General features: G+C 40.7%; 1 protein-coding gene across 1 annotated transcript; it reads right to left on the bottom strand.

Annotated features, from left to right (window-relative positions):
* Positions 1-934: 934 nt before the first annotated feature.
* ALG8 (ALG8, alpha-1,3-glucosyltransferase) lies at positions 935-11,275 on the bottom strand. Its single transcript, XM_009071088.1, has 12 exons — positions 11,180-11,275; positions 9,696-9,889; positions 8,053-8,162; positions 6,941-7,008; positions 6,290-6,416; positions 5,592-5,695; positions 5,358-5,478; positions 4,939-5,078; positions 4,049-4,188; positions 3,292-3,389; positions 2,550-2,622; positions 935-1,263 (listed from the first exon to the last, which is right to left on the bottom strand). The coding sequence occupies exons 1-12, from the start codon at positions 11,273-11,275 to the stop codon at positions 1,032-1,034; spliced, it is 1,503 nt and encodes a 500-aa protein (XP_009069336.1). The 3' UTR covers positions 935-1,031.
* Positions 11,276-11,831: the final 556 nt, after the last annotated feature.

Genomic DNA, 11,831 nt, shown 5'->3' with positions numbered 1-11,831 from the left:
TATATATATATATATGTGAGATACATAATATCCAAAATACTCAAAGAACTCAAAAAGCATAGCTACTCCATGAGCTATCCCCTCTGAAGGGGTCCCATTCTTCAACTAACTCCTCCTCCTCCTAGTTTCATGTCCACACTGGAATCCAAACCAGACTCCAATCTTTTAGGAATGGTTATGTAGAGTGTAAAAAAACTACAATTATGTACTGCATCAAGCTCTAAGTAACTGTTACCTTTCAGGGGACATGATTCTGCAGAGGCAGAACATGATATAGCTTTGCTTGAACTTACCAGAAGACACTTGGGTCTTTTCATACAGCTGCAGAATTTTACACAAATTACAATTATGCAGCCACATTATGTGGTACATTTAATAGTGTTTCAAAATGTGTTCATTTCAGTAGCAAATCAGCCCCAGTCTGGTCATCTGGTCTACAAAAATAAGTATTAGAATATTAAAACCTCTTTGCAAAATATCTATGAAACAAGGAGATTTGATGGGACATGGGCATATTAAAACTTGGTATTTGAGTGTTCAGGAGTTTGACAAAGCACCTCAGAACAGGTTTCCAGCTAGACACTACATCCTTGAGACACCTGTCCTCAAAAGGAAGCTGAAAAAAATGCAAGAAATGCTCAAACAGAAAATACCAAGTTTTTAATTTACAAATACCACAGAATGCAGTTACAACACTCTCCTACACAGCAATCATCCCTTGTAATTTGCCATAGCAATTTTTATTCAAATACAAACAGTAATGGGAAAACCAGGCAGGTTTTCCTCAGGACAGAAGTCTGGACGTTGTGAAGCTTCACAGTTGATCCACAGCCCATGTCACTGTGACGAATGGTTCTGGTCAGAGGTATCCTCGTTGAGCAGTACAGGAGTGTTGGAAGGAAAATTCCCTGCATGGAGATGGTACAAGTACACTATGTCTTATCCAGAGTTGTATGTCCTTGTGAAGACCCCTCACCGTGCCAGTAATCCCCTCAAAGGGATATCCTGGGACTGGTCCCAGCACTGTGGCTTTACTCAGCCTTTTGTCTGACAGAAATTCTCTCGGTCAAGACAGAGACATAGAGTTTCAGCCAAGTGTATGTGATGCCCAGAGCACAGTACACAGAGGTCAGCAACAGAGGGACAAAGGGAAAATGCCATTTCCAGGGGGTCAGAGGAAATATGACTTCACAGAAGATTTCCAAAGGCACTAGTTGGACGAGGTAGATTGTTTCAAGCCAGTTAAGAAGAGGCTTCTCTCTCCTGTCAGAGGAATTAAAATAGAGAAAGTGTTAAAATACATGACATTAATTAAAAATGACTATTCTGTTTTTCAGGTATCCCTGGTGACCAGTGCAAAGAATATTTTCCATTAGTTCACAATAAAGCTTTGGATAACAATTTAAAGAGTTTTGATACGAAAAAGTCCCATGCCAAGAGTGCAGCTAATTTCCTTATCATGTGGCTCTTACACCAAGTTCCAAGATGCCTTGGGATCTAAGGAGAAACCTCATCAGCTGCTCTGCTTCACCTCACATCATTTCAGTGAGCAACGGAGCAAACATACTTGTCATACATACTTCATATGCACACTTGTTCCATGGAAGTTGTTCTACATCCAAAGACTCGAAACATCAATTTATTTTAACCTCTTCCCCTAAGCTTTCTGCAGGACATACTGTGAGCCAATCTCTCTTGCAGGGATTTGTTTTGGCAAGTTAGGAACAAGAAACTTGTAAAAGCTTCATCTCTAGACAAAAACTAAGCTCCTACAGAGCTTTGTAGTTAGAGCTCTTTAGACAGAATGACTGAGTTCTTGAATGGGAAAAAGCAGTTTGGTTCAAAGAAAATCATCTACAAAAAGGTAGGTGCCTGAAGTATGGAATACAGGTTGACTGCATTTCTGACATCTTTCTTACAGCTTGGTTTTGCCCTGAAAATCTGGGAAACAGGGAAGTGGAGACCACAGGGGTTATAAGGATAAGCACTATCCATGGTCAAGTGGGCAAGAAATCAACAGGTCATAAAACTACACAGGATGATCTGGGCAACTACAAGTTCTGACAATCAAGTGTTTGCAGTTTTGTTGACAAATCAGAGCTTGTAAATCTATATTATTTACAACCTGTCCCTTCCACACATTAGAATACTAAGTACTACTGCAAAAACCCACAGTTGTATTACTAACTGCTGGAACAGATGAACAATCTTCAGATAATTCTCTGTCCTAAGTGCTCCAGTACTGAACTGAATCCTCACAGACTACACATCACAGCTCCATGCTTGAACAGGGCATCAAACAGGTGGGGATCTACAGCCTGCTGGGAATAACTGGGCAGCTGTCACAACTCAAAAGGGTGTGCTAAAATAATCCTAACCTAAGCCTTGCCTCCTGAGAACAGAGGCAGCAGCATCTTTTGACTAGTAACACTTCAATCTGATACTTCAGCATCAGTTTTCCATGCTGTTTGCCCTTTGTGACAAGGCTGTTCCCAGTGCCAGAAGAAATGGAGGTGTTCCTGGCTTTGAGAACAAGTTTCCTTAATTACCTGAATAGAGATTTCAGCGAAGAGAAGCTATAAACAGTAAACAGCAGCATAAGTAGTATTTTAAGTGGAAGTTCTGAAATACAAAGAACACAATGTACTTTTAAAATTAACTGTAAAAACCTTTTGCCATATAAATTGCAGAATCTTTAAATCCTACTAGTCACACTTGCATTGTCCAACCTTATTTTCTCCAAACAAACCTACATGTTTTACTGCCTAGGACACCTAAAAAGAAGCACAGATGTTTACTACGGCAAATGCCAAATATCTGCAATACACTTACTTCAATTATCTATAAACATACTGAACACACTAATGATAACTACAATTTGTGACAGCATTGCAAATAAGATTTTCCTAGCCCAAAGACATCACGAATCATTGGGAAGTGATTAAAGCAAAAATGACACTCGAATCCACCCTACTGAGCTGTAGGTTGCACATTGGATAAAAATTAGCTAATAGAGAGGGCACAGAAAGTTTAACATTTCTCAAGGCAGCAGCTTTGCTACTGCAAATAAGCAGCATTGTCAGACCAACACAGCATGAGTGTCTGGATTTGAACTCTCCCAGAAGGATGACAATCAACCAACGTTACAGTATTGTTGCAGCTATGATGTCCTGGGGTTTGAGTGAATGTATTGTACAAAAGAATCCAAACCCACTACCTGCACATCATTTATCGAAAAAACCCACAACAACCCCAAAGCAGTAAGATCAAAGCACAGAAGGAACACTTTACCTGATGGTGTGAACAGCAATGGAAAAAGTGAGAAATGCCCTGTTGTTGTCAGAATCAGGTAGATGCCAGCATCCTTGGCTCTCTGAATAGACAACAAGCTAAAAGTGACAAGAACCTGTTATGCTTTTGTCTTTTAAAAACTTAATTTCAGCAAAGACTACACAAATCACAAGAAACTGAAGAACCGGTCAAATAAAGTTTCATAGTATCCCAGTCCCTCCAAACACTGGACCTGTGATCAAGTCTCCTGCTTCCAAACCACATGGCCTCAGAGATAAAAACGCAGGAGAAAAATCAGCCAGAAACCTCTACTCCAGAAAAACACACACACAGCGAACACAACTATCAACAAGGCCCAACAGAAATCAAGAGCTTAAACATCACAGGATCTCTGAAGGAGGAAAATACAGTTTGTAGCAATACTGGCCAAGCAGCTTATGAACTACTGCCCCACTTTTATCCTAGGCAGGCATAAAGTTTTTTTGGTAGAAACTGTGTATTGTTCTTGTCAAGCACAGTGCAGAAGATCCCTTTCCTCTGTGGCTCCTGAACAAACTGTCTACCATTTTAAAATATAAGCCACTCAAAGGTTTGAACTGTGCCTGATATTAGTTTACTTGAAGTACACTACACTGTTGCAGCTTAAGGCATCCTGTGGACACATTCAGTTTCTGAAATATACCGAAAACAAATCGATCCCCTTTGAGGATTTCCCAACAACTGGCTGCAGGTTCAGTCTTGAACAAATTTGGCTTACCTTAAAGGCAGAATAGCAAGGAGTATTGCTTTCTCGTGCACGTGCCAGCCAAACATGAAGGAGCTCAACGCACAAAGAACAAGGCACTGTAGAAAGCCTCTGGGCCCTTGAGGTTTAAACCAAAGACAGAAAACAGAGGGCTAGAAACAACAGGCAAAAACAGGACTTCAGTGAAAAGTCTGGCAATCCTGAACACAAGTCATTGTCCAAAGAGATTTTTCAATGTTAATAAACACCACTGCACCCAGATCCTGCTTGTGTGGCACAAGCATCACACAGCACTGGAGGAACCCAGTCTATTCGGACGTATGAGTAGAGCCTGAAGGAATTCTGTCAAAAGAACAGGAGGGGAAGGCAGATTGAAAAGACCACAGCCAACTCCCTGCTACTTGTGTTGTACGTAAGAGCTGTCTTTCAATCTAAGCCACTAAGCTCCTTCCATCAAAGGCACTATGAAGTGTTGTAATAAAGACTCCCCATTAAAGGCTAGTCAGAGTGAAAAAGGCTGCATCCAGGTAATTCCTTATTGAACCTTTCATCCTGTGCTTACCACATGAAGAACACTGCCCCTGCCTATAGCTCATGCTGTTAGGAACACCGTAAGCTGCCCAAACAGCTCCATCAATAACTCATATCAACTACCTTCTACCACAAAAACTCAGCATGCAGAGTAGTTTTGATCCAAGGCTGCTTTTAATACTCTTTTAACCACTCTACAGTTGACAGGGGCCATAAATTTAAGCCATACTTGGTTTTATTATTTATTTTTTTAAAAAGAAAATATATTTACTGCCCTAGAGCTAAAATTCATGTGAAATGCATGCTAATCAATTAAAACCTGCTAAGGACAAAACCAATCCAAGTTTCCAAAAAATATTAACTGTTCTTACCAATATAGCTATAGCAGTACAGATCAGTGTTGCCAGTGGAGTCACTGAAGGGAGGACAGTATGCTGAAACTCTTGAACCAGCCCTCCTGTCATGGAGGCTTTAGGGATTTTTGTGCGATCAAGAAAATTGCATTTTAAACCTAAAAACAAAACATTAAAAAAAGCACAAATTGATAAATGCTAATGAAGAAAACAAAGTAGCTCAACTAAGTACACAGCCAAGTCTTATTTTTTTTAAAGGACAGCAGAGGGAAGTCGTTGATCTCTGACCTACTGCACGCACTGGATTATGTGGATAATCAGATGATTTATGGCAATCTGAAGACATAATTTATTACCTGCACTTCAAATGGGGAAGACTAAAATCCAGAGAGCTCTATCTGCAAATAGGCACCAACTAGCAAGGTTAGCATACTGACCCAGAATTGTTAGTGCTTTATCCATGGCATTGTACAAAGCCCAGAAGTTTGGGGCCCAATAGGCATGGCAGAGGCCTCGCTTGAAGGGGAACAGCCGTGAGATGACTTGAGGCAGTTGTCCCTAAAGAAAACAAAAACAAGGAATGAAATGGCCTCTTTAGACAAGTCATGGTCTGTATTCTTATAACAGTTTCTAACAGTTCAAGTGAATAATGTGTGAAAAGGGGCTCTTACCAATACTAGGAAGGGGCCCAATGAAAGAGCAGAAACAAGACAGACGATCAGTCCCAGAAGAGTTACATGAAGAAAGCTGAAACTTCTCCACTTCAGAGATCCATCTACAAGAAATTAACAGATAACTGAACAGTTACTGTGGGAAGTGGATAGGGAGCCAAAGCATTTCACACCAATGGGGAATTGGTAGCACCTATCTAAAAGGGCAACACAGCCTTTTTTGTCAATATATTCAGCTGCTTCCTTCAACAGTTACTTGGCATTTATTTTTTTCCACATTGCAGCTTCTGCATTATAGTCTTTCTGTATTTGCTGAATTTACCTTCTTGATTCACATGAGGTATATCAGGCACGTTTCAGTGCTGAAAAGTGGAGAGAAACTCAAAGAAAGACTTTGAAATAGCTCCTGATGCTAATTGTTTTGTATTCAGATCTTTGTATCTTATGGCTCCAAAGTGCCACCTGCAGTTTGTTCACGTTGGTTTTTCTTAACCAAGAACTACCTAGAAACAGGAACTGTACAGATTCAAATATATTTCAAAGATCTTCAAAGATCCTACCAATGCTGCTCTCAAGCAGAATTTTTGTTTGACACACAACCATTTAATTCCAACTGTATCTGCATGTTGACAGTTTGTTCTCCTAGCTCCACTGATTAACACAATCCCCAAAAGCCAGTGAGGAAAATCCCATCTTACCTGCATTATTTGCAGTAAAGCAGTAGGATCGCAATAAATAAATGCCATATGCTGGGGCCACATACATGTAGATGTGTTTGAAATGCAGAAGAACAGCAAAAAGAAGAGCTCCCTCTAAGTATCTTTTCTAAAAGAAAACCAAAACAAAACCTTAGCTCTTCTCTTTGTACTGACTTTTAATGGTCCTCTGCTGTACTCCTAAGGTGATGAGACATTTATCATAGGCATTAAAAAACCAGTATTTACTTGAATTACAAACTCAGTAGTGTTATGCACAAGAGATATGGAGAAGGAAACTATCCTGTTACATGCTACTTGGAGAACTGGGACAGGCCTCACCTCCCCACAGCTTCAGAAGTATGTTTTCTAAGGACTGGTGACTTGGACAAAGGTGAGATGGCAGGAAATGATGCCACATTGCTCATGTTTAATACAGAATTTAGCCTTCTCACCACAACTGCAATGCCGCAGCACCAGCAAGCGAGTTTCAAGTTCTCTTTCCCCCAAACTCACCAAATAATTAGACATTTGGCATTGCACACCTCAACATCAAGCCACTACCACTGCCTTCAGTATGAGCAGTGCAACGATGTGATTTAATGCACCTAAAATACATATGGCAACAACTAGATGAGAGTCAGTCGAGTTTACCTGACACAGCCGAGCAACAGAAAGAAGCATCAGCCCAAAGAGAAAGCCGTTGTACTGGAAGTGAATATCTAAACTTGAGTCAAGAAAGAAATAAAGCAAACTTTCTTTCCACATATGTATTGTGCAACTTAAATAACACAAACCAAAAAAGGTTAACACCCCAGTATTTTTAATTATTAGTTTCTTCCACACATTGGTTAATGGGTGGTGACAGTAGTTCTCACTTATCTAACACCTGTAAGCAGGCAACTTGGACAAGAGCTATGGCTCTGGAAATTAGTCCTTCCTATGAAAGAATTACCATTGTCTCCCTCATTCTGTTTCCTCTTCTGATACACCAATGCACTGGCAATCAATGGAATTTCCAGATTTACTTTTATGGAAGACATGGACTTATTGGAGGAAGTCTAGAGGAGGCCACAAAGATGCTCAGAGTACTAGAGCACATCTGCTATGGGGACAGGTTGAGAGTTGGGGCGGTTAAGCCTGGAGAAGGGAAGGCTTCAGGGAGATTTACAGCAGCCTTCCAGTATCTAAAGGGGCTAGAAGAGAGCTGCAGAGGGACTTTTGACAAGGGCAGGGAGTGATCCAGCAAGGGGGAATGGCTTTAAACTGAAAGAGGGAAGATTCTGATTGGGTATCAGGAGGAAATCTTTCTCTGTGAGAGTAGTGAGGCACTGGCATGGGATGCCCGGAGGAGCTGGAAGTGTTCAAGGCCAGTTTGGATCGAGCTCTGAGCAACCTGGTCTAGCAGAAGGTGTCCCTGCCCATGGCACGGGGGTTGGAACTAGTTGATCTTTAAGGTTCCTTACAACCCAAACCACTCTATGAGTCTATGATATCTTTAGAAAGCCTCTCTAATTCTCATATAACAATAACCAACTGAATACAGCCTGAACTTAAATCAGGCCAAGAACTGACTAATTTACATTTTCCCAAATAATAACTGTAATGAAGAGAACATGAAGTTATCCAACTAACCCTGAAAACACAAACAGTAGTGTTACTTGCTGTGATAGTATTAACAATATGGTTTTGTACCACAAGCTGCGACAGGTTGCTAAAGAAAACAAACAACCCCACAAACGACCTGTAGTGGTTTGAAAGGATACGATCCACAATTAACAACCCAAAATTCCACAAGAGCAGAACGGCAAGAATAAATGTTGGTTTCTCCAGGATATCCTTTGCAGCTCGTTTTCCATTTACACATCTGCAGCACCTGAACAAGAGCAGAAGAAAAAGAAGTTTTAATTCAATCAGACAACAAAAATATCATTGGTTTTAAGAGTGGAGAAGTGCACTTAAGCTGAAGTTAGCTATTTTATTAGGATGGAAGGCAATGATAAAATTCTTGCTAAATTTATCAAGGAAAGACAGTGTCATGGAGAGAGTTTAGTACAAAAAGGATTTTCAGTTTCAGTAGCTGTAGTTTGTTGCACATGATAAAGTTTATATTAAGTAACTTACCCTCAGGTTCAAGTCTCACATTCAGTACTAAGTGTAAAGCTGTGATAGCCTGCTCACTATCAGGGATGGACAATATATCACTACCCCTGGAGACAACTTACCAGGTTGTATTTAAGGTCCTCAGTTGGACACTAACCTCTTCCTGGGTCCCCCTGCCCCCCAGTATTGCAAGGTATTTCTGTTGGCTAAGAACATCTTATTCCTTCTCAGTGTGAAGCAATATGGTGCATATTATTTTTGAAGGTAAGATTAGGCCAGATTAAAAATTTATGGATGATGTATGTAGAAATACTACTAGTAGAGCCATTTTAAGAAAGACAGCTCATCCATGGAATGGTTTGAGTTGGAAGGGACCTTTCAAGGTCATATAGTCCAACATCCCTACCACGGGCAGAGACATTTTTCACTAGGCCAGGTTGCTCAAAGCCTCATCCAACCTGGCCTTCAATTTTTCTAGGCATGGGGCATCTAGCACCTCTTTTGGCGAAACGACCCAGTGCAGACCCCAGTCCTGAGCCTTCAGCCTCACATTCACATATCTGTGAGTCAAACCAATAAAGGAAAAAAGTCACAATGCAGACATCGCCCATTTCAGAGGGGGAAAGTAAATAAAGGAGCTTAGGTAGCGCTCCAGTTGACAGAGCATTTTCTGCCCAGATTTTGAGCAGACAGAATAAAGTGAAGGAGGACTGTTACAACCAAATCATTAAGGTAGGCAATATATTTCTCAAAACATTCCCCCACTCCACTCCCTAGGTATAAAATAAAAACTTCTTCACAAAGTCAGGGCACACTGAAAGAATACAATCCTAATATTGTTACACTAGACCTGGAATAACCAGTTTATCATCAAGAATACCAAAAACACTGGAGCAACTTTGCATACTGGCATTTTGTGATGCTTCCTTTATGCTTCAGTCTAGAATAACAGACAAATAATAACAGGGGAAAAAAACCTGTTCTGAACACACAAGGTGTCTTGAACTCCTACAAAATGAACCCAGTGGCAGAAACAAAACCAACTATAACATGTGAAATAGCAGCTAATGTTTGAATGTGTACAAATCTATCACATGTGCAATAATTACATCTACAAGAAGAACATGCAACCCTGTGTTTTGCAATACATTCCAAATTTCTGCTTCAACAGCTTAAAGCAGCTTTGGAATTTTTATGCATTTACAATTGCACTTATTTGTACAAATAGTTATTTGCTGCGGCTACAGGAAAAGCCCACATATTAAAGACTACCCACCGCCCCTAAAATGAGAGCATTAAGACTTACTCATAAACTGCATATATGAACAGGATATCTGTAAAGATGACAGAAAGTCTTTGGAAGAAGATGGTTGCATGACTGGTGTAATTTAGATTTTCAATAACCAACATCTGGGGGTCAAAGTACTTGGCCACATGTGACAGTGCATATTCAAACCAAGCAAAAAAAGGTGGATAATCCAGGGTCCATTCTGAAGTTGCCTAAAGACAAAGTAAGATTAAATAGTTTAACACAATCCATGCTGTTTACAGATATAGATGGTCACAGCAAATCATCTGATGCATTTTATCTCAGTAACCTCTGTTTAACAGGAACTACCCCACAGTAAGTAATCAGCTGTATGGTGCTGAACGTGATTTAAGCTGTTCTTCTGCAGTTCTGATAGAGGAACAGGATGTCGCCTGATTAGTAGGAAAAGATGAAACAGCATTTTGTGTTTCTGCATCTAACCAGTATAAAACTGTCTGTTCTTACTCTTAGTAATAGGGCCAACACTAAAAAATCTCAGTAAAATATTTCACAGCAAATATTGGTCTACAGTGTTGGAACCACCAACACAAACCACCTTGATGCAGTCTCAAAACTGGTTTTAATCACTCGTTAACAAATCTTAACTTTCCTACAACCTTATCAAGATCAAATTGTATTATGTGATCTTTACCCATAAGGACAGTTATTGTGCCCTGACCAACCATTAACTCCTTGGTGAAGGAAATAGGAGAGGGGGAAGGAGGACCCGAGCAGGTTGGGATAGGGAGTATTTTTCAGCATCCATGTTCCCAAGTGCTTATGTTGTGCCGATGAATTGCATCTATGCTCTGGAACTAGGATCATGCTGGCATCACAGAAATTTGGGCTACAGTTTTGGATCAGTCTTACAAACTTCTGACCTGTATACGAATCATTTACTCCTGGATACACAGTTCCCAGACGCTTACGTGGAGGAGAGTACTAGAGACTGTGATATTTACCCCTGTGCTCAGGGAGATACTATATAAGACAGATTAAAACCCAATTATGTAGGCTGAGTCTGTCATGAGCTTAGAGGTGATTTACCTAGATAAAAATCAATGCATGGTACTAGCACACAGGCAAAGGCTCAAAACTTCAATCCAGAGATTGATGTCACACTGTATATATATATGTACCCATCTGCGTGATTAACTCTGATAACTGTGTACCATCAATGCCAAGAGTGAAGAGAGCAGCAATTTAAGGCCACCATGCAATTGCTCCTGTGTTGCACAGCCTGTTCAACAACCCACATGCCTTAACTGTTCTTGCCACTTTGCCTTCGTACGTACCACCAGCTTCCCCAAACGATTCTCATTTTTTAGCCCAATGCTACACAGTGCCAGCAAATTGTGACTGGCAAGCTTTTGTCCCACTGCATGACAGCTACCAACCATCTCTTCTAGCAGTCACACCGTCTGACACACCCAATGTGCCTGTAACTTATACACGGCTAAGAAGCCCAAACATATACTTACTTCATAGTACCACTGAGAGAGAGGCAAGCTGTGGGTGATGGCCAGCCAGTTCCTGTGTACTTCAAAATCTGTAGAGTAACTACAGAAGGTGTACATTAACAGTCATATATGTGCACTTAAAGGAGAAATACATCAAGAGCAAATTACCACAGGCAGATAAAAGGGAAGCCTCTATTGATCAGCTCTTAGGGCATGACTGTGATCAAGTAACCGAAACAGTAGCAATGATACTGCATGAACTTCATGCCAAGGACAAGAATCATGGAATGGTTTGGGTCTGAAGGGGCATTAAAGACCTTCTCATTCCAACCACACTGCCACGGGCTGGGGGCCACCATCCACTAGACCAGGTTGCTCAGAGCCCCATCTAACCTGGCCTTGAACACTTCCAGGGGTGGGACATCCACAACTTCTCTGGGAAACCTGTGCCAGTGCCTGATCCTCACAGTACAGAATTTCTTCCTAACATCTAGTCTAAACCCCTCCCTTTATTTAGTTTAAAACCATTCCCCCAGCCCTGTCACTATCTGACCATGCACAAAGTCACTCATACAGGTGGCTCTAGGACAAGAACTATTTATAGCTTGGCCATTTTGAACAATTAATGCCGAAATCCTAGGTTCTAACTCATTTTTAATACCAATTTGGTTGG

The sequence above is a fragment of the Acanthisitta chloris genome, unplaced genomic scaffold (genome assembly GCF_000695815.1).
Source record: "Acanthisitta chloris isolate BGI_N310 unplaced genomic scaffold, ASM69581v1 scaffold30993, whole genome shotgun sequence".
NCBI lineage: Eukaryota > Metazoa > Chordata > Aves > Passeriformes > Acanthisittidae > Acanthisitta > Acanthisitta chloris.
Note: the sequence above shows the minus strand (reverse complement) of the source record. Positions and strands in the feature narration are given on the sequence as shown.

Excerpts from the sequence above, each read along its gene's own strand:
- ALG8 (XM_009071088.1), bottom strand. The coding sequence starts at position 11,275 with ATGTACACCTTCTGTAGTTACTCTACAGATTTTGAAGTACACAGGAAC. Across the intron at positions 5,696-6,289 it reads CTTTACTGCAAATAATGCAG|ATGGATCTCTGAAGTGGAGA; the intron begins GTAAGATGGGAT and ends AATTTCTTGTAG. Across the intron at positions 3,390-4,048 it reads CTTGCTATTCTGCCTTTAAG|CTTGTTGTCTATTCAGAGAG; the intron begins GTAAGCCAAATT and ends TGTCACTTTTAG.